Here is a 20721-nt window from a genome sequence, read left to right as displayed (position 1 = left end):
CCCCTCCCACCTTTGACAGTTTTACTGCGGGGGGGAGGGGGCGAACTCTCGCGGTATTCCTGCGGCCGCGCGGCGGGAGCGGGGGGGCTCCCGCGGGGGCTCCCTCGGGCGGCGGGGTAAACTGAGGCACCGCGGGCTGCGGGCGCGGGGACCGCCGGCCTCGGGGAGCCCGGCTCGGGCGGCTGCGCGCGGGGCGGGACCTGGACCCCGGGCCGGTGGCCGCGCTGGGGGCGGGGGGCCCCCGGGTGGGGGGGGGCCACGGGGACCGGCGGACCAAGGGACCGGCCCCGCCCCCGCGGCCAGGCCCCTGCGCCCGGGCTCCGCCCCGCCTGCGAGCGCGCCCCCCTCCCCACGCCGGGGCAGCAAGCTACCAGGACGGGGGACAGTACCAGGACGGGGGGACAGTACCAGGACGGGGGACAGTACCAGGACGGGGGGACAGTACCAGGACGGGGGGGACAGGCGGGGGGCGAGGTTCTGGCTGGAAATGCCTGCAAGGTGCGTCTCCCCCCCCAGCCCCTCACGCCCGCACCTCTCCCCCCCAGGCCTGCCCTGCAGCAGCCTGGGGTAGGGCCCAAAGCCGGGCTGCGGTTGGGGTCTGCCCCTTCTCCAGGGTGGCGCCCAGTGCTCACAGGGAGGGGTGGGAGCCCCCTCGTGGAGGGGTCAGTGGTTAGAAGTTCCTCTGGGAATCAGAGCCACGGAGAGGCCCGAGTGACCCCAGGAGGAAGAGGGAGTGTCCTGTCCTTCCCCTACTGACCATGCCCACGAGGGGGACAGGACATGCAGAATTTGGGGAGAGGTCAGTGCACGGGATGCACACAAGCCTGTCATGTTTCCCCGTGTAAGCCCGCATGTCCACGCGTGTGACACGTCCGTGTCTGTTGATGCCTGAGTGGCCATGTGTGCTAGGCCGTGGCCTGCGTGGGCATCTGATGTCAGGGCATGTCTGTACGTCCTGTGCTGGGGGAAAAGATGCTTATCTGCGTGTCAGTATCCAGATGACTAGATGCAAGGTGTGAGTGGGTGGAGAGAGATCTGGATCCTAGCAGGTGTGTCCAGGCTACAGCACGTCTGCGGTCAGCCCCTGTGTTCCTGTGTGTCTGGCCTCTGTGGGTCCGGACACCAGCATCGCTGTGTCAGTTTATGCCTCTGTATTACGGTGCCTCTGGTTGCTGTGCGGGTGCCTGCGTCAGGGCGTTGTCGTGTCCTGTGTGTTTCTCATGTCAGGACATTACCCTGTTGCTGGGGGCAGGGAGCAGGATTAATGCGGGCCCTCCGGGATTGCCACGTCAAATCCCTGGAACCCAGGAATGGGATCTTATTTGGAAAAAAGGTCTTTTCAGATCTGCTTAAGGTAAGGGTCTTGAGATGAGAAGATCCTCCTGGATTGTCCCCGTGGGCCTTAAACCCAGGGACAAGTTTCCTTGTAAGAGGAAGACGTGACACAGAAGGTGAGGCGGCTGCCGAGGCTGGGATGGAGTGACGCGCCATGAGCCCTGGAGGCCCTGAAAGCTGGGTAGGGGAGGTGCCGAAGGGTCCTACCCTGTGCCCTAGGAGGGAGGGGGACCCTGCTGGGTCTCAGACTGGCGGCCTGCGTCACTGTACCCAGAGCAGCTCCTGTTGTGCTGAGCTCCCCAGCTGTGGTCGCCTGTTAAGGCAGCCCCGGGAAAGTCACGCACCTGTGTCCGTGCATCTGGGTGCAGTCCACAGGGCTGAGCCCCGGGTTCCAGCCTCTGCCTCCTGTCCCCACCTGGTCCGGGGGTGAACAGGTGCCCTGTCAAGATGCGACACCACTGCCCCCTAGTGGCCCCGGGGAGGCACCTGAGCTGGGCACGGCGCCCCCTCCTCCCACAGCCTGGGGGCCCCCCCACCCAGGGCTCTTCCCACTCTCAAACACCCAGTTGGCTAGAGCCAAACACACACTTGGGGCACTTGAGAACCAGGTTTATTTCTGGTCTTTTTGTTAGAATATAAAAAAGCGCAAACAAAAAAGACAAGACAAGAGCACGGGGGCATGAGGAGGGGGGGAGACAGGAGAGGGAGCAGGTGGGGGCAGTGACAGGAAGGACCCTCCGAACACACAACGTTGTGATGGCACAAGGTGGGCAGGGACGGGCAGGGTGGCCAGACAGGACATGGGGGCTTCCTGTCTGCACCCGCAGGATTAGGCGGGGGGCACCAGACCAGTTGTCCTGTCCACTCGGGACCTACAACAACCAACCTCCCATCCAGAGGCTGGCTCAGGGCACAGAGAGGAGGCTGGAGGCTCGGCCTCATCTGTCCCTGAGACTCAGAGATCCTAGAGAAGTGGGAGGCCAGAGGAGCAAGTGGGTGGGGCCACCAGGACCCCCTCACTGTGCCTCTGCTGGGCAGCCCCAGTCCCAAGCCTTGGGCCCTGTGGCCCACGAGGTCATTGCTCAGGTGCTGGCTGGGTCTCTGGTAGGCGGGTGTGAAGGGCGCAGCCCTCGGGACAGGATTTTCCAGGTAAAGGAGCGGTGAGACTACACAGGCCCCCAACTATGCGTCAGAGGCAGCCTCCAGGAACGTGGGGGGAGCAGGAGCGGGACTCCAAGACCCAAGGTGGAGACGTGGCTGAGCCTAATCCTAATCCCCGGGTCCTCATGCTGCCGTTAGGTCTCGGGCCCCTGAGCAATCCCCAGACCTCTCTTGCTTAAGTTCCTGGGAATGGACGGGGGTGTGGTGAGGGTCTCAGAAACAACGCGGGACAGTGCGTGGCGTGGCACGTCCGGTGGGTGCTGCTGCCGCGGACTGTGGGGGGGGCGGGGGCGGGGCGCTCGTCTAAGGGAGCCTCCACAGTGTATCCCACCTGGGCTGGCAATTCTCTAGGGGCCGGGTGAGGGCGTAGAACTGGACAGATGGGCAGACCCAGACCTCTTGCCGTGGCGGAGGCGGGACGCCCAGAGGAAGCGTGACTCGGCAGGCATGGGGGGCACGGACACGAGTGTGGGTGAGGGGAATATAAATAATAAACAGACTCCCTGGGAGTCTAGGGGGATAACCAGACCTGCTCTGGCTCCAGGTGGCTGCCCCGCATGCTGCCAGCAGCACCAGAGGGTGGATCTGGGCTCAGGTCCTGCAAGGAAGGGCCACACCCAAGCAGCCCCCACCTGCTCACAGCCCAGAATGCACAACCAGAGATGGCAATCCTGGTCCCACCTGTCCATCGGGCTGGGCTCGGCCCCTGGAGCCTCTGGCGGGGTCCGAGAGGGGCTGTGTGCCAGCCCTGCATCGTCCTTGCCACAGGCTCTGGTCACAGTGCTGGGGTCTGGGGTTCAAGCTTCAGGCAGCAGCTAGGACGCGTTTCCAAAGGAGGCTGTAGGGCGGATGGGGGTGAGGAGGGGTGACTTCTGGCATCTTCTGCTCTGCCCCAGGCACAAGACGGCCCTGACTAGAGTCCTACGGCTGCCCCCTTGACGTCAGCCCACCCACCCCACCCTTGGGCTCAGGGCCCAGACTCCGGGCTCTCTGGCACTCCTGGCTCCCCCCACTGACCTTGGCTGAGCAGCTGCAGGCTCCGCCCCTCCTCGCGCACCTGCAGGCGTAGCACCTGCTGCAGCACCTCTTGTCGCTGTGCCTCCTGCGCCAGCCCCATCCGTTGCAGCTTCTCCCCGTTCAGCCGCAGCAGCGCCCGGCCTGGGAGCCAGGGGTTGAGCAGAGACGGGTTGAGCCAAGGTCAACCTCCAAGGGGCATTAAGAGCCGAGGCAGAGAGAGGGAAACGGGAAGGGGACACAGAGACACTCAAGGACACAGAAGGAGAGGCGGAGACAGCAGGATTTAGAGAGACAGGGAAAGAGGGTGAGAGGCAGAGGGGAGAGCAGAGAAAAGCCACGAACGGAGCAACACGCCGGGGAGACCGCGGAGAGAGAGCCCTGGCAGGAGAGGTTGGCCCAGGAGGAAACCGAGGAGAGAGAAATGACGGCAAGAGAAACAAAGGCAGGCTGGGGGGCTCTCCAGGGGATCCTTATGCCCCCCCATGCCACAGCCCCCAAGGGCACCTGTGATGGCGTGCTGGGAGAAGGCCTCCACGTAGACGAGGTAGTTGTGGGGACAGTGCTTCTTGAGCCACTTGCACACGTCCTGCTGACTCCACAGGACCACAGGCCGCGTCAGGCCGCCCAGGGAGGGACTCGTGTGGTATAGGCCATAGTGGTCAGAGTATATCCGGCCCTGCGGGGGAGACGGGTACCGGGTGCGGTGAGGTGGTGGGAGGGCAGGGGCTGAGGGGGGACGGCGGGTGGGTACCTGGGGGGCCTCTGTGCCAGGCTGCTGCAGGAGCTTGACCGGCCGGCCACCAGCGGCCCTCTGGCTACGGGAGTCGTGCCATGTGAGGCTGGTGCCTGGCGTCCGAGGCAGGTGGCAGGGGATGCTCTCAGCGGACACCGTGTGCTCCAGGAGGGTTCGGCAGAAGCTGAAGTGTGCAGTGGCTGCGGGGCATGGGCGCCTGGTCAGGGTGGTCAGGGCCGGGGCCAGAGGATCATCTCTGCAAACCAACTCCCTGCTCAACCCATCTTCCCTTGAACACGAGGCCCCTTTTCCCAATCGGGGGGCCCCAAGCCCCCAGGGACAGGAAGGAAGCGCGCAAGAACGGTCCTGCGTAGCCCGCCCAGCCCAAAGCTGATGGCCTGGGAGCATCCTTCCTCTTCTGGGCGCACCGGCCATGCTCTGGGGAGCACAAGGGGTTCTGCATAGGTTCGAGAGACAGTGTGCCCACTGGGGAGCCTAAGGTTCACAGTCTGGTGAGGAGCTACCCCGAGACAGGCCTCGTCTCACCCTCGCTCTAGGCTGACGCACGCTGAGCCAGACCAGGGCACGCTGCGGCCCCTCTGTCCTGGGAGGCCCTGCGTCACGGCATCCCCGAGAATGCTGCCTGCCATCGCCGCTGACGGCACCCCAACTCTGCAGCCATACCTGGCGTTTGAGACGCGGCTCCTGCCCTGCGGTGCCCACCTGCCAACCCCTTGGCGGGAAGCCTGAATGAACTGCGGGCAAGCCAACCTGGGAACCCTGCTCTGCCACCTGCCGCAGGACCCTTGGCCCAGGACAGCTCCCGTGGGTGGGCATCCAGCAGACATGGGCTGCTCAGCACAGGTGTGCAGGGGCCAGCCATGAGCTTGGGGAGCCACGGGGACACCTGGCGCCCTCTTTCCACAGACTTCATTACACTCCTGGAGTTTTCGTTTCGCTGTCCTTCCTGGGCTCGTTGCTCACATAGGTCATGGGAGGGCAGACACCCTAACGATGGCCTCCCGACCCTTGCACAGGTCTGGGCACACAGCAGGTGCCCAGGAACACTGTGGCTGGTTGGCTGGGTGGATGGAGAAAGGCTCTGTGTGGTGTCCACAGCCAGTAGAGCCCTGGGGAGAGACAGGAAGCTGGGCCCAGGCTCGCCTTCATCTTTACAGCACCTAGGCCCCAACTCGGCAGGCAGAAGCAGGTTCTCGGCCAGGGCCCTCGCCTCCCTGGCTCTCAGCCCTAGAATGAGAGACCCTGACTTCCATGGACACAACCCAGCGCCCCCAGCTGAGGGCAGGGGTTGGCCGTGTGCCCAGGAGTTCTCAGCCATGGGGAAAACCCATCACTGCCCCCTTCTACCCCTTCAGATTCCTCCGATTCAGCACGCCCTCTTCATCCTTGCAACTTTTTGAAATTGGATGACCCCAGGTGACTCTAAATTTGAGGTCCAGGATCAAACAGAGGGTGTGCCTGGTGCGGTCCCTGCCAGGATGAGGTTTCTGATATCACGGGAAAAGACTTATTCTAAGCTGGCATCTTTCAGGGCACAGGTTCCAGAGCCACTCGGCCTTGCCTTGCAGGGCCTGGTGGAGCGGGCTGGCAGGAGCAAGAACAGGGTCAGGGGCAGGGGAGGAACAGGGGCAGGAACAGGGACAGGAGCAGGAACAGGGGCAGGGAGCAGGGGCAGGAACAGGGGCAGGAACAGGGGCAGGAGCAGAGACAGGAGCAGGGGCAGGAGGCAGGAGCAGAGGCAGGGGCAGGAGCAGGGGCAGGAACAGGGACAGGAGGCAGGAGCAGGGGCAGGAACAGGGGCAGTGGCAGGGGGCAGGAGCAGGATCAGGGGCAGGAGCAGGAGCAGGGGGAGGGGAGGAGCAGGGGCAGGAGCAGGAACAGAGGCAGGGGCAGGAGCAGGGGGAGGGGAGGAGCAGGGGCAGGGGGCAGGAGCAGAGGCAGGGGCAGGAGCAGGAGCAGGGGGAGGGGAGGAGCAGGGGCAGGAGCAGGAACAGGGGCAGGAACAGGAGCAGGAGCAGGGGGAGGGGAGGAGCAGGGGCAGGAACAGAGGCAGGGGCAGGAGCAGGGGCAGAGCAGAGGCAGGGGCAGGAGCAGGATCAGGGGCAGGAGCAGGAGCAGGGGGAGGGGAGGAGCAGGGGCAGGGGCAGGAACAGAGGCAGGGGCAGGATCAGGGGGAGGGGAGGAGCAGGGGCAGGGGCAGGAACAGGGGCAGGAACAGGGGCAGGAGCAGGGGCAGGGACAGGGGGCAGGGGCACGGGGCAGGAGCTGAAGCTCAGGCCGAGGTGGGCGTCGCCAGGCGCTGCACCTGTCGGGGTCCAGCGGCCCCGCCCATTTCCTGCCCAGGCTCGGGGAAGGATCTCCGTCTTTCTGTCTGTCCGCCCGTCCTCCCGTCCCTCCCTCTTAGCCCCAACGTCAGAATTCCACCATGAAACGGGGCCGGGGGCGTCCAAGCCCAGCTGTGGCCTCGGCTCCTCTCGGCCCCACCGCAGAGCTGGGGAGGGAAGGGCGCGCAAAGGGAAAGGTGACCGCGGGGTGGGCCAGCGGGGGACAGGAGCCCCAGCCGTGACCTCCTCCAAGCCAAGGGTGCGCTGATGCCCCGGCCGAGGCCACCCCGCATCAGGACAAAGGCGCGAGGGACCCCGATCGGCCGGGACGCGGCCCCCCTCGGCTCAAGCCGCCGCCCGCCGCGCCGCGGTCAGCCCTGCTCACCGTCCACATCCCGGCGCTCCCCGAAGCCGGCGCGCACAGCCCCGGCGCGGCCTCGCGGGGGGCTCAGCTTGGTCCTCAGCTCCGTGAACATGGGGCCCAGGGATCCGGGCCGCGCACACGCCCCTCGCCGGGCGCCAGGCGGCCGTGTGGCCGGCGGGGAACGCGCGCCGCCTGCCCGCCCCGCCCGCCCCGCCCGCCCCGCGCCCCAGCCGGTCCCCGCGCCCGGCGAGTCTGCGCGGCGAGGCACCTGCTCCCGAGCCCGAGCCCGAGCCCGAGCCCGGGGCCGGCGCGCTCGGGAGCTCCGCGGTCTAGCGGCGGCGCGCAGCTCTGCTCTGCAAAGGGAACCTGCGGGGGTCCGGGCGACCTTGCAGCCTGGCGGCCGCTTCCAGGACGAGCACCTGCACCTCCCGGGGGCCCACCCCCGGGGGGCCTCTGAGGCGGGGAAACGAGGAAGCAAAGGTCCCGGCGGGAGGGAGCAGCGGGAGGCGGACATCCTCCCTGGTCCCGGGATCGCCGGTCCACCGAGGCCCAGGTGGAGGGCCAGGCCGACTCCTTTATCCACGCCTTCTCCAGAGGTCTCTCCCTCACCGGGCACTTGCTCCCCTAGGAGCCTCCCTTAACCCACCGCCGGGGACTCCAGGAAGACAGCCCGGCAGCGCCTGTCCCCTTCCCTCCGCAGCCCCAGGATCTGGCCCGGGGCTCAGGGGGTGCCGCTGAAGGCGGTTTCGCGGGGCATGGGGAGGACAGAGCCACTCCAAGGAGGCCGCTGCAGGGAAGAGGGATGCTTCTGTTCCAGGCCTCACTGGGAAGTGCTAGGGTGGGCTGGGGGCCGCCGGGGTCAGAAGGCCAGACTTGCTACCCACCAAGTTGAGCCTGCACCGCCAGGGGTCTGGGCGCTCTCCCCAGGCATATGTGGGTGCCAGAGGACGCCCACGGCACCACGAGCAAAGGCGCACTCGGAGAGAGAGTCGTCGTGCACGTCCACCTAAAACATGGGCCCAGGTGATGTGACTGGTACCCAAGCCCAGCACCACGCCCAAGGAGAGATTTGCATGGAGTTCACCCCCGAGCTGTGGCCACGCAGGCCCACACACCGAAGTGATCCGGGCATATCTACTGCATGAACAGCTCTCTGGGGGCTGCACTTCCACCGTCAGGGTCAGGGCCAGGGTTCAGCGGGGTGCAGGTGCCACCGGCAGGGTCAGGGTCCGGGTCAGGGCCCGGCGGAGTGCGGGTGCCACCGTCAGCTGAGGTCAGGGTCAGGGCCTGGGCCAGGGCTGGGGTCCGGCAGGGTGCAGGTGACACCATCAGGGTCAGGGTCAGGGCCCGGCGGGGGTGCAGGTGCCACCATCAGGGTCAGGGCCTGGGCCAGGGCTGGGGTCCGGCAGGGTGCAGGTGACACCATCAGGGTCAGGGTCAGGGCCCGGCGGGGTGCGGGTGCCACCATCAGGGTCAGGGCCTGGGTCAGGGCTGGGGTCCAGCAGGGTGCAGGTGCCACCGGCAGAGTCAGGGTCAGGGTCAGGGTCAGGGCCGGGGCCCGGCGGGGTGCGGGGGTGCGCGGGGCGGTGGAGCCCGTTCAGGACGGTGCCTGCATCGCGGGCGCCCGGGAGCCTGAGCGCCCAGGCCTGGAGGCCGCCCCCCGGGGCACAGGGGCCAGGACACCTCGGAAGGGAAGCGTCGCTGCCTAGGCCCGGCCCTGGGTCCCCAGGGAGGGGCCGCGGGTCCTGCCCGCACAGGCCGGTCTCCTCGGAAAAGCGTCGGAAACCAGTAAAGACGCGCCAGGCTCAGGTCGAGGTCCCGCAGGCCGAGGCCCCGCCCCCCCGCCAGGCCCCCGCGCGCATGCGCCTGTCACCATCTCCCGCCGCAGCCGCCCCCGCTCGCAGCCGGAAGTCGCTCTTCGGGAACTTCCGCCCGGGGAAGGCGGGGTGGGCGGGGCTTCGGGCGGCCCTAGGGCTCTGCTTCCGGGGCGCGGGTGACGCGGAGCCCGCGAGCTCTTCCGGTGCGGCGGCCGGGGTCGTCTCGGGCCTGTCGCCTCCCGCCTCCCGCCTCCCGCCGCGGCTTCCGCGCCGTCGCTCCCGGGTCCCTGGTCGTCACCGGCGCCATGAACAAGAAGAAGAAGCCGTTCTTGGGCATGCCCGCGCCGCTCGGCTACGTGCCGGGGCTGGGCCGGGGGTGAGGCTGGGGGGCCTCTCGGCGCGGCGGGCGGGCGGGCGGGCGGGGCGGGGGCTGGGCCTGGGCCGGGGAGCAGCCGAGCGGCGCGGGCCTTGGGCCGTCCCGGGGCGTCGTCCGCGAGGGTCGGTGAGCGGGTCCGCCTGCCCTGCGCCTGCGCCGGGTGCCCCGCGGCATCGCCATCCCGGCCGGTCGTCGGTTGAGGCCGGTATCGGGCTTCCCTGCGGGGGGGGGGGGGGCACCAGCCTCCGAGCACCTGCAGCGTATCGGGCAGAGGGAACAGGTGTCGGAGCCGGGGGCGTGCTCGGCGGAGTGGTGGCACCTGAGCCCCGCTTGGGAGCAGAGCGGGGCCCGGGACGCGGGAATGTGGCTGGGGCTAAGGACTAGCGGACTTCATGTGTGCTGGGTGGTCAAGGAAAAAGGGCAGGCGTGGAGGAAGATGAGGGAGTCTGGGGGAGTCTGTGCGAGCCGAGTGCAGGTGAGTGGGGTGATGCCGCAGGTCGGGGGGCAGAGCCCGAGGCGCCACCGACCCCACCACGCCCGTGTTGCGGCCCAGGAAGGCCAGAGGCCCGGCGGCCAGCGGGGTCCCAGCTGCGGGGGGAGCTCAGGTTTGGGGAGGAGGGTTTCGGAGGTAGACTCGGTAGAACTTGGTGACTGACGGGGCGGAGAAGGCGGGTGAGGGAGGCAAAGCTGATGCCCTGGTGTCGGCCTGGGCAATTGGGACGGCGCTGTGGTCATCAGCGGCAGCAGCCCAGGGCAGCGGCAGGATGAGCGCAGAGGGCATCCCGAGGGGCTGGTTGGGGGAGGTGATCAGCGGGTTGTGAGAAGCAGGAGGCTGGATACTTGGGAGGACGGAGCTCTGATGCTCTGATGAATCTCTCCAGGAGGATGTGGGGTGGTGGGTGGGGACCCCCGCAGAGTAGGTCCAAAGGGGTCTCCCACGGAGAGAACAGACTAGTAATGTTTGAGGGTGCAGCGTCCCTCGTGCGTTGCTGCCTGGATCCTCGGGGTTTTTTTCCCCCAGACACGTTAGAAGAGCAGCTGTCATGGAGGACTGTGGAGGAAAGAACAAAGGGACGGGGTCACCCAGATAAACGGATGTCCCCGGGTCTCCTGCAGTGCCACTGGCTTTACCACCCGGTCGGATATTGGGCCCGCCCGCGATGCAAATGACCCTGTGGATGACCGCCATGCACCCCCAGGCAAGAGGACCGTCGGGGACCAGATGAAGAAAAGCCAGGCCGCAGACGACGATGACGAGGATCTGAACGACACCAACTATGATGAGGTGACTCACGTGCACTCCCAGCCGGTCTCCAGAAGGGTTGACCAGCTTCTGAGCCCACTGTGCTCTTGGCATCTGATGCCCTGCTCGGGGCGGGAGCGGGGGTGGGGGCTGGCATGACTAGTATTTCAGCCTCCTACGGGGTATCTTTAGCAGAGTGTGAGAGGGGAGCAGGAAAAAGTAGAAAGAGATGTGCACTTTTGAGAGATGTACTTGCATTGTGGTTTATTCACGAGAGACAGAGAGAGAGAGGCAGAGACACAGGCAGAGGGAGAAGCAGGCTCCATGCAGAGAGCCTGATGTGGGACTCGATCCGGGGACTCCAGGATCACGTCCTGGGCCGAAGGCAGGCGCTAAACCACTGAGCCACCCAGGGATCCCTTCAATACAGTTATTGAAACCAGGAACCTAACATTGACACAGCACTGCTAACTGATTTGTAGGTCTTATTAAATTAACACTGATTTTTCAGTGGTGTCCTATTTCTGATCAAGGACCCTGCATTGCATTCTTTGTGTCTCTCATTGTCTTCCTATTGGGGTAACGTCTCCATCTTTCATGCCCACGAAACCTTTTTTTTTTTTTTTAAGATTTATTTATTTATTTTTTAAGATTTATTGAGAGCATGTAAGCATGCACATACATACACGCACACACAAACACAGGGTGGGGAAGGGGCAGAGGGAGAGAGAGAATCTCAAGCAGACTCCCCACCGAGCATGAGGCCTGATGCGGGGTCGATCTCATGACCCTGAGATCATAACCTGAGCCGAAGTCAAGAGTCGTTTGCTCAACCGGCTGAGCCATCCAGGCACCTCCTCCCCATGACACATCTGAAAAGAACTGATTAGTTATTTTATTTTCCCTGATTTTGGGATTGTCTGATTGAAAAACATTGTTCAGCAAACATAACTAGATGTGTTCTGTTTCCGCTTATGGGAATTGCTGACCCTCTCTGTTGTTTTGTGCTTAGTTTAATGGCTATGCTGGGAGCCTCTTCTCAAGTGGGCCCTATGAAAAGGATGATGAGGAAGCAGATGCTATTTATGCAGCTCTTGATAAAAGGATGGATGAAAGAAGAAAGGAAAGAAGGTAAGATAAATTATTGCCCTTCATATCTAATTATCCAACTTTAATTTTATTAAGATTTTACTTTATTTGAGAGAATGTGAGAGAGAGCAAGCACAAGTGGTGATGGGGGGAGGGGAGAAGGAGAGGGAGAAGCAGGCTTCCCTCTGAGCAGGGAGTCTGACCTAAGTCTCAATCCCAGGACCCCAGGATCATGACCTGAGCTGAAGGCAGGCACTTAACCAACTGACTGAACCACCCTGGTGCCCCTGTTTTACTATATCTTACTTATTTGTTTTTTTAATGCTGGGCATGGAGCCCAACGTGGGGCTGACACTCCCTGATATCATGACTTGAGCTCTTGAGCTGAGATCAAGAGATGCTTAACTGACTGAACCACTCAAGTGCCTCTATCTATTTATTCGTAAAGATTTTATCTTTTTTTTTTTTTTTAATTTTTTTAAAATTTTTATTTATTTATGATACAGAGAGAGAGAGAGGGAGGGGCAGAGACACAGGCAGAGGGAGAAGCAGGCTCCATGCACCGGGAGCCCGACGTGGGAGTCGATCCCGGGTCTCCAGGATCGCGCCCTGGGCCAAAGGCAGGCGCCAAACCGCTGCGCCACCCAGGGATCCCAAAGATTTTATCTTTAAGTAACCTCTATACTTTCGGGGCTCGAACTCACAACCCTGAGTCAAGAGTCATACTTCACTGGTTGAGCCAGCTAGGCACCCCTGTGTTAATCCAACTTTTTATTTCATTTTATTTTTTTAAACATTTTTATTTATTTATTTGACACGGGGGGTGGGAGGAGAGTGTGTGCACAGCAGGTTGAGCAGCAGGCAGAGGGAGAGAAGCAGGTACCCCACGTGGGGAGCCTAATGTGGGGCTCAATCCTGGACTCTGGGATCATGCCCCAAGCCGAAGGCAGATGCGCTCGACTGCTGAGCCACCCAGGCGTTTCTTTATCCAACTTTATTTATTTATTTATTTTAAAGATTTTATTTATTTATTCATGAGAGACAGAGAGAGAGGGGCAGAGAGATAGAGGGAGAAGCAGGCTCCTCGCATGGAGCCTGATGTGGGACTCGATCCTCAGACCAGGATCACGCCCTGAGCTGAAGATAGATGGTTACCTGCTGAGTCACTCAGGTGTCCCACCTTTATTCAACTTTGTTTTATTTTTTTTAAGATTTTTTTATTTATTCATGAGAGACACAGAGAGAGAGGAGAGACACGGGCAGGGGGAGACCACCTTTATCCAACTTTAAAAGAAGATTTTGTTTCAGTTTATCAGACATGGACAAAAGTTGCAAGAGTAGCATATATTTCTGCTCAGCCCTGAGGCCACCTGGTCTTGGTTTATGGCAGCCACACTTTGATAAATGCCAGCTGTTGGAGAGTAGTCTTAGGGTCTGAGGACCCGAGTGGAGAGCTTAAGAAGTCTGGGGGATTATTCTGACCACGCACCAGGATTACTGTCTTTAAAATGGGTGTAGTGATGTTGATTACTATGAATTAAGTAGTTTGGAAGGTAACTGAAGATAGCAAATGAACATGTATATCCTCGTCAGAGGGGTCAGTCTTGAGACTCTTGGTCCACATGTCCTTGTCGGACAGGACTGTGGGGAGTTGGTTTGGGCTGGTGGGAACACATCATTGAGCCTGGAGGGAGCATGTGTGCACCTTGGGTGCCTGTTCTAGAGAAAACTATTTTGCAAGGCTCTCGTGTTTTGTCTGTGGGGCTCTCAGGTGGGTGTCTTGCACTGAACTTTGGTCTAGCAATTTTTATTTAAAAATGTTTTATTTATTAGAGTGTATGCACAAGCATGGGCAGGTGGTGTGGGACAGGGAGAGGGAGAAGCAGACTCCCCACTGAGCAGGGAGCCTGACGCAGGACTTGATCCCAGGATGCTGAGATCGTGAACTGAGCTGAAGGCAGATCCTTCACCGACCAAGACCCTCAGGGTCTAGCAGATTTTTTTATTGATGTTACTTCAGTGTACCCTTTGATATTGCAACCTTCTGAATTCCCCATCCTTGTTTCTGGGGAAATTTAGGCAAGATGAACAACACATGATCTTTAAAACCATAATAGGGATCCCTGGGTGGCGCAGCAGTTTAGCTCCTGCCTTTGGCCCAGGGCGCGATCCTGGAGACCCAGGATCGAATCCCACGTCGGGCTTCCGGTGCATGGAGCCTGCTTCTCCCTCTGTCTGTGTCTCGGCCTCTCTCTCTCTCTGTGTGTGTGACTATCATAGATAGATAGATAGATAGATAGATAGATAGATAGATAGATAGATAGGGATCCCTGGGTGGCGCAGCGGTTTGGCGCCTGCCTTTGGCCCAGGGCGCAATCCTGGAGACCCGGGATCGAATCCCACATCAGGCTCCTGGTGCATGGAGCCTGCTTCTCCCTCTGCCTGTGTCTCTGCCCCTCTCTCTCTCTCTCTCTCTCTCTCTCTGTGACTATCATAAATAAATAAAAAAATAAATAAATAAATAAAATAAATAAAATCATAATAAATTGTATTGCTTTGTAAGTTTTTTATGATTTGTAAATAAATTTAAAAAGTGAAATTATAAATATTAACTTATTTAATATTATTTAACAGTAATATTTAATACTAATGTGTTATTAATTTTTAGCTACTGAAACAATATATTATCATTAAAGAGTATTAGGACAGTGAGACTTAAGTATAGGTGAGAGAATAACATTCATTTATAAGTCTGGAAAGTGACAGTTAACAATTTGGTTCCCTTTCCTCTTTCTATTGCTCATTTATGCAGTTCTGTGACTTCCCATATGTACGTAGTGTTTTTAATTTTAGAAGAGTGAGATACGGTTGTTTAGGGTTGAATGCTTCTTATTAGGTTGATGGGCATGAATTTATGTATGTATAGTAATTAAGTGGACATGGTTTTGCACATAAAGAAGGTTTGATTTCAGTCTTCTGGAATTCGTTTAAAAAAACAGTGATATGGATACATGTAGAAAAGTCATCACATTAAGTGGTTTTAGAAAAATTGTTGGCTTTTAAAAATTTTGTTAGGAATACTTTTTAGTCTACAAACCGGTAGAAAGAACAGTGCAGCAAATACGGATGCCCTTGTGAGTCTCAGCCCTTGGTCACAGCTTGCACGTTTGCTTCTTGCATGTCTGCTGATGGTCTTTGCTGGGTTGTATCAGGGTCTGTTTATGCTCTGCAGTGACACAGCACCTTTATTTCACCCAACAGCGTGAACCTCAAAGCTCTACCCCAGTGGTTAGCTGATAGCCAGTCCACATCCATATTCTCCTGCTCGCCTCCAGAACATAGTAGAACTGCTTTTTTCCAAACCAGGACACAATCAGAATCACTCCTCATGTCTCCTAAGGGACATCGGCTTTATGAAGAGATCAGTTATTTTATGGAAGGGCTCAGGTTATGGAACAGCTGCCTACCTCCTCAGGGAGTCCTTTAACTTGTTCTGCTCCCAGTATTTCCCGTGGAGTAGAAGTTGGATCCTGAGGCTTCATTCAAATCAGGTAAAATGTGTTTGGCCAGAAAATCTCATAGGCGCATCTGTGTTGCTTCATATCAGGAGCCACGAGGACTGACTGTCACGAACTCCCAGAGGGGTGTTTGTCTTTGCCAAGCACAGTTCATCCTAATAAATTTACGTTCCTGGTATTTCCCTTTTACCTTATGGAAGAAAATGTAAATCTTCACGTTGGGAAGTATTAGCTATTACTAGTAATGGGTCACACTACCTCTGGTTTGCTTAATATTAAGGTTGATGCTTTGTCACAGTAACCCACAGATTTCTTCCGAGTGCCTAGACTCAGTCAGCAGAACCCAGTAGATCTCCGTCCCTGCAGACCAGTTGCATGGGTGATGAAACAGCCCATTAGTTCTGGCACGTGGAACGGAGAGCTGTCTTTAGAGGTGCACTGACTCCGTGGAAGGGAGGGAGGCAGTGACAGGTGGAGAGGCAGATAGATAGTCAACGGGGACAGTGGGTCAGCTTTCCTGAATCTTCATGGGATGGCACTAGCTTTGGAATTTTGTAGAATCTTAAAGTTGTAAATGCTCTTGTGTTCAAATATAAGTATTTATATCAGAGTAAGGCAACTTGTTTTTATTTTACTGAATTTCTGCATGTTTTCATTTGGTAAACAATTGAGTCAATATATGTTTGTGGATGTATTCGTTGCTACCTTAAAGCACATTTGATTTAGCTGCTGAGTGTGTGGAATTATGCTTCTGGTGACTTGATTAAGTTTGATAGTATGAGTTTGTTTCAGAATGAGCCACCCAGGCTGCCCAAGTATCTGGTATTTCTAACGCATGTACACATTTTACTTCTTAGGGAGCAAAGGGAGAAAGAAGAAATAGAGAAATACCGTATGGAACGGCCCAAAATCCAGCAGCAGTTCTCAGATCTTAAAGTAAGCGGTTGGATGGCATGCAGTTTCTCACGCACTCAACCTACTGAGCAGAGAATTGGGTAGAATTGATGAGACTTTATTATCTTTGTTTTTTTTGCTCTTTGTTAAATTCAGCCAGCACCCTACTTTAGTGTGTTTAATTTTATGTGTATGTGTGCAAAAAAAAGTCCCCTGTCCCTCCACTGAAAAAAATGGGACATGTGAGCTTATTTTCTTAGTATCTTTAACTCTGTGTGTACGTAAAGCTCCCTGCACTGTGTCCTCTGGGCTTTGACAGAGCAATTTACATTTGAGTGAAGTAGAGTAGATGTAACAAATTGAATTTTCTAAGTGAAGTAGATAATTTCTGCATGAAAATTCTTTCTAAACCATGATAATTTGGGGGTTAAGGTCAGGGAGACCCTAGCTTTTCTTGTACATAATGAAATTTGCCAGAGAATAAATGTTTTGGGGGGTCAAATGTTTCCAGAGGAAGTTGGCAGAAGTCACAGAAGAAGAGTGGCTGAGCATTCCTGAAGTTGGTGATGCCAGAAACAAACGCCAGCGGAACCCACGCTATGAAAAGCTCACCCCTGTTCCTGACAGTTTCTTTGCCAAACATTTACAGACTGGAGAGAACCACACTTCAGTGGATCCCCGACAAACTGTGAGCATCTGAAAAGAAGACGAATAGGTCTTTAGTCTGGTTAGATGGATCAGTAGTGAGAGCCATGGGTGGTGGTAGAGGGAGCGCTTCTGCTGTTCAGAAGCTGGGCTGTGGCTACGGCTCTGCAGCTGCATGTATATCAGGGCTACAGTGGAAAGATGTCAGAGGGATAGGATTCTTTTGCATGAAAACGCAATCCAGTGTTTTTTGTCCTTGCCCCCAACCCCCAGCAATTTGGAGGTCTTAACACACCCTATCCAGGCGGACTGAACACTCCATACCCGGGTGGAATGACACCTGGATTAATGACACCTGGCACAGGTGAACTGGACATGAGGAAGATAGGCCAAGCAAGGAATACACTGATGGACATGAGGCTGAGCCAGGTGAGTTTCTGTTGTACAACAATTTCTTACAGACTTAGAAATAGTTTTCTAACTGTAAAACTAATATATATCAATGAAAAGTTCATCTTTCAGAGTGCTTTATCACAAGATCAGCAGACCTGTGATGATGTAGTTTACTTATTCCATCACACAGAGTGGCAGGACCCCGCGTCCAGGCTGGTCTGTGCCTCTACCTACAGGGCCTGCACAGGTGTGGTGCACTCATTGCCAGCAGAAGGCCAGCCCAGGCACTCCTGGTCCCTCTTAGGGGGCTGAGGACTGTGGCAGGTGATAAAGGGTGGCCTGGCTGGCAGGCTGAACAAAGACACTCATGACAGGCCGCATGCTCTCTGTTGCTTAAGCTCAGCCCTTCTGTACTTACGCAGGATTGAGTACACGTGTATGTCCACAGTGGACTGTTACTCAGCTGTATGAAAGAGTGAGAGACTTTGCCATTTACAACGATATGGGTAGGCCCAGAAGGCATAATGCTAAGTGAAATAAGTCAGAAAAAGATATTTTATGATTTGCTTATGTGTGGACTTTTAAAAAAGAAAGCAAATGAACAAATCCATCCACCGAAAGCCAGACTCAAACACAAGAACAGACCACTGAGCCGCCCAGGCGTCCTGACAGTCGTCTTTTCCGTCCCACTCTGTATCACTTCCTCCTTTTCTTGTCTTGCTGCATTCTCTAGGATGCTCTGCCCATGTTTCATTTGAGTTTGTTTGTTATTGTTTATCATGGTAGTTTTAAGAGTTACAGCCAGAGAGAATGGTATAATGAACTGCTATTTGCAAACTTAAAGTTAGTTGAAGTGATCTTGTACTTTATGATTTCTAGGTTTCGCTTATTCTTAGACCTATCATGTTTTTTTTTCCCCCTGGGGCTTTATGATTTTTTTTTAATATAAATCTTTGTTTCATAGTTGTGAAATTTGTTTGTCATCATCACAAACTGTTGTTTGAGGAATGCCTGGGTGGCTCAGCAGTTGAGCATCCGCCTTTGGCTCAGGGCATGATCCCAGTCCCGGGATCGAGTCCCACATCGGGCTGTCTGCAAGGAGTCTGCTTCTCCCTCTATGTCTCTGCTTCTCTTTCTGTGTTTCTTACGATTAAATAAATAAAATGTTAAAAAAACTGTTATTTGAGTTAAGGTTGTTTTCCTCCTTTTACAATTGCCATCCAACAAGGGCAACCCCGGTGGCTCAGCGGTTTAGCACTGCCTTCGGCCCAGGGTGTGATCCTGGAGACCCGGGATCGAGTCCCACGTTGGGTTCCTTGCATGGAGCCTGCTTCTCCCTCTGCCTGTGTCTCTGCCTCTCTCTCTCTCTTTCTCTCTCTGTATTTCTCATGAATAAATAAAATCTTTTTTTTTTTTTAATTTTTATTTATTTATGATAGTCACAGAGAGAGAGAGAGAGGCAGAGACATAGGCAGAGGGAGAAGCAGGCTCCATGCCCCGGGAACCCGACGTGGGACTCGATCCCGGGTCTCCAGGATCGCGCCCTGGGCCAAAGGCAGGCGCCAAACCGCTGCACCACCCAGGGATCCCTAAATAAAATCTTTAAAAAGCAAAACAAAACAATTCCCATCCAACTGGTGGTCAGAATGGGGGAGGGATTCTAGTGCCTCTGGGTACTTTGCTTTGGGGCATCTTTGACTCTCTCCAATCCACTTGGCTTGGCCTGTCTTTTAGGTGTCTGACTCGGTGAGTGGGCAGACTGTGGTTGATCCTAAAGGCTATCTGACTGACTTGAACTCCATGATCCCAACCCACGGAGGGGACATCAAGTAAGTGCTCTGTGGAATGGAGGGGGGCGGGGCGGAGGACTCAGGTTGCCTAGAATATGTTGGATTTTTTTTTTTTAATATTTTGGATTTTATTTGAAAAAATACACAGTCAAAATAGAATGTGGGTATTCTAAGAAATACATGGTGAAGTGGGTTGATTTTCCACTTACTCTGTTCATTGTGGATATTAAATGTCTTGTAAATAATATCCTAAACCTGTGTGCATGCTGTGCTAGAAAGCGCCTTGCTCACTCTGTCCTATACTGCTACTTAAATCATTTGGGACATGAGATTTGACAGTTGCTATGTTGGTGCCTGCATTCTAGGGCTGGGCATGCCCTCAGCAGGGTGGTGGCTGACCCTGTGTGCTCTCTCGCCCTTGCAGTGACATCAAGAAGGCACGCCTGCTCCTCAAGTCTGTTAGGGAGACAAACCCTCATCACCCACCAGCCTGGATTGCATCAGCCCGCCTGGAAGAAGTCACCGGGAAGCTACAAGTGGCACGAAACCTTATCATGAAGGGGACAGAGATGTGCCCCAAGGTAAGGCACGTGTTAGGGTGTTTTCCTGGAAGGCTGCACAGCGCCAGCCCCAGAGGGACCCTCAGTGGCTGTTGCAGGCAGGACACCTGTGGGATGTAAACTCAAGGTTGAAACTTTGGACAATAGGACAGGCGAGAGGGAAGGCACTTTTCCTCTTATTTTCACATAGAGTGAAGGCCCACCTGTGATTAGTTTAATGACAAGATAACCTTTTTTAAAAAATATTTTCTTTATTTATTTATGAGCGACAGAGAGAGAGAGCTCTGAAATCCTTTAAAGGTCCCTCTCGTGCAGACTGAGATGCCGTTGGCAGTGCAAGATACCTTCTCCAAATACTTAGGCTGGAACATCAGGCATAAATTAGAACTTCCCAGGCCCAGCCTCCTGCTGATAGGTCTCCGTTTCATCTGTCAATTGACATATCATCCTGAAGGGCAGACTCATTCTTCCATGGTGGTGATGTGTGTCTCCCTGACTTGGACCAAGTTGCCACGTTCCCAAGTGTTGGCATCACAAGGAGGTCTCTGGTGTAGGCACATTTGAGGCTCTGCTGATGGACTTTTGTTTGGTCGTAAAACCTGGGGCCACGGGTCTGATGACCCCAACCCCCCATTCCTCAGGCTTTGGGGTTAACCTGCTGCTTCATCTCAGATTCCAGCCTGCACATACACTTACTATTCTCTTTGCCCCACAGAGTGAAGATGTCTGGCTAGAAGCAGCCAGGTTACAGCCTGGGGACACGGCCAAAGCTGTGGTAGCCCAAGCTGTCCGTCACCTCCCCCAGTCTGTTAGGATTTACATCAGAGCAGCAGAACTAGAAACGGACATTCGTGCTAAAAAGCGGGTTCTTCGGAAAGGTGAGCCTCCCTGGGGATGCTGTCACCAGCACTTGGGCTGTGGTCCACGTGAAGGAGGTGCCGTCTTCTCCATTTCTGGTGCCCGTGCTCTTAAAGAACAGACTTTTTGCTGCTTTGGTCAGTTTTTTGGTTGAAATGGTTAAGAAATGGGTAACATTTTCAGGCCTTTTTCTGGGCTGGGTTGCTTCTGCTCTTGAACTCTCTGGACTTAGGGGCAGTTTCTATTATCCGGCACTCAGGTTTAGATCCCACGCTTGCCTTTCCCTGTTGTATGACCTTGAATGAGGCAAGCACTTGCTCTGTGGCCCAGGTTTCCTCCTTTGCACGATGAGACCAGTACTCGTTCAGAAGCTGCTTCTTAGGGCTCGATGTGGGAGTGTATTTGAAGGGCAAGCCGAGCCAGCCCAAGGCAGGCTTCAGGGTATTGGTCTTTTCCACCGTGAAGAGCCTCTTGCTGTGGTAGCTGGAAGCATGTCATTTGGATTTAAGCCTGAACCAATCGGGTGGTCACAGCAGATCTGTGCATTAATTGAGCACCTCCCATCTCACAAAACCCTTGCAAG

At 56.4% G+C, this 20721-nt stretch overlaps 2 protein-coding genes across 6 annotated transcripts in view; one reads left to right on the top strand and one right to left on the bottom strand.

Moving 5' to 3' along the window:
• Nucleotides 1–1929: 1929 nt before the first annotated feature.
• On the bottom strand, nucleotides 1930–7585 carry SAMD10 (sterile alpha motif domain containing 10). 4 transcript variants are annotated; one of them, XM_026015132.2, is made up of 5 exons: nucleotides 6977–7574; nucleotides 4265–4446; nucleotides 4018–4189; nucleotides 3554–3654; nucleotides 1930–3334 (listed from the first exon to the last, which is right to left on the bottom strand). In XM_026015132.2, exons 1-5 carry the CDS (start codon nucleotides 7467–7469, stop codon nucleotides 3272–3274), a joined length of 1011 nt encoding a protein of 336 aa, XP_025870917.2. In that variant the 5' UTR covers nucleotides 7470–7574; the 3' UTR covers nucleotides 1930–3271. The 4 variants fall into 4 exon arrangements, with proteins under 4 accessions (XP_025870917.2, XP_025870916.2, XP_072591387.1 ...); XM_026015131.2 differs by having other exon boundaries at nucleotides 3514–3654; nucleotides 6977–7571; XM_072735286.1 differs by having other exon boundaries at nucleotides 3514–3654; nucleotides 4018–4446; nucleotides 6977–7585.
• A 1283-nt stretch (nucleotides 7586–8868) lies between these two features.
• Nucleotides 8869–20721, top strand: part of PRPF6 (pre-mRNA processing factor 6) — a 41062-nt gene continuing 29209 nt past the window's right edge. Inside the window, exons 1-9 of one of the 2 annotated variants that reach the window (XM_072735282.1) lie at nucleotides 8869–9148; nucleotides 10265–10433; nucleotides 11404–11522; nucleotides 15856–15934; nucleotides 16404–16580; nucleotides 16811–16966; nucleotides 18665–18759; nucleotides 19145–19301; nucleotides 19996–20158. In XM_072735282.1, coding sequence (XP_072591383.1) covers nucleotides 9078–9148; nucleotides 10265–10433; nucleotides 11404–11522; nucleotides 15856–15934; nucleotides 16404–16580; nucleotides 16811–16966; nucleotides 18665–18759; nucleotides 19145–19301; nucleotides 19996–20158 — 1186 coding nt within the window. In that variant the 5' untranslated portion in view covers nucleotides 8869–9077. Of the gene's footprint in view, nucleotides 9149–9323; nucleotides 9624–10169; nucleotides 10434–11403; nucleotides 11523–15855; nucleotides 15935–16403; nucleotides 16581–16810; nucleotides 16967–18664; nucleotides 18760–19144; nucleotides 19302–19995; nucleotides 20159–20721 lie in introns of those variants that run through there. The other variant, XM_072735284.1, reaches the window with a different exon arrangement.

This window comes from Vulpes vulpes, chromosome 14 (genome assembly GCF_048418805.1).
Source record: "Vulpes vulpes isolate BD-2025 chromosome 14, VulVul3, whole genome shotgun sequence".
Classification (NCBI taxonomy): Eukaryota; Metazoa; Chordata; class Mammalia; order Carnivora; family Canidae; genus Vulpes; species Vulpes vulpes.
The sequence above is the reverse complement of the archived record's forward strand: the minus strand, read 5'-3'. Positions and strand labels throughout refer to the sequence as shown.

What these genes read in the sequence shown, in the direction of transcription:
- SAMD10 (XM_072735286.1), bottom strand. Translation starts at nt 7,469, where the DNA reads ATGTCCGCCTCCCGCTGCTCCCTCCCGCCGGGACCTTTGCTTCCTCGT. An exon ending in CTCCCAGCACGCCATCACAG is followed by an intron (nt 3,655 to 4,017) that starts GTGCCCTTGGGG and finishes CCTGGCTCCCAG; the next exon opens with GCCGGGCGCTGCTGCGGCTG. An exon ending in CCTGCAGCTGCTCAGCCAAG is followed by an intron (nt 3,335 to 3,513) that starts GTCAGTGGGGGG and finishes TCCGCCCTACAG; the next exon opens with CCTCCTTTGGAAACGCGTCC.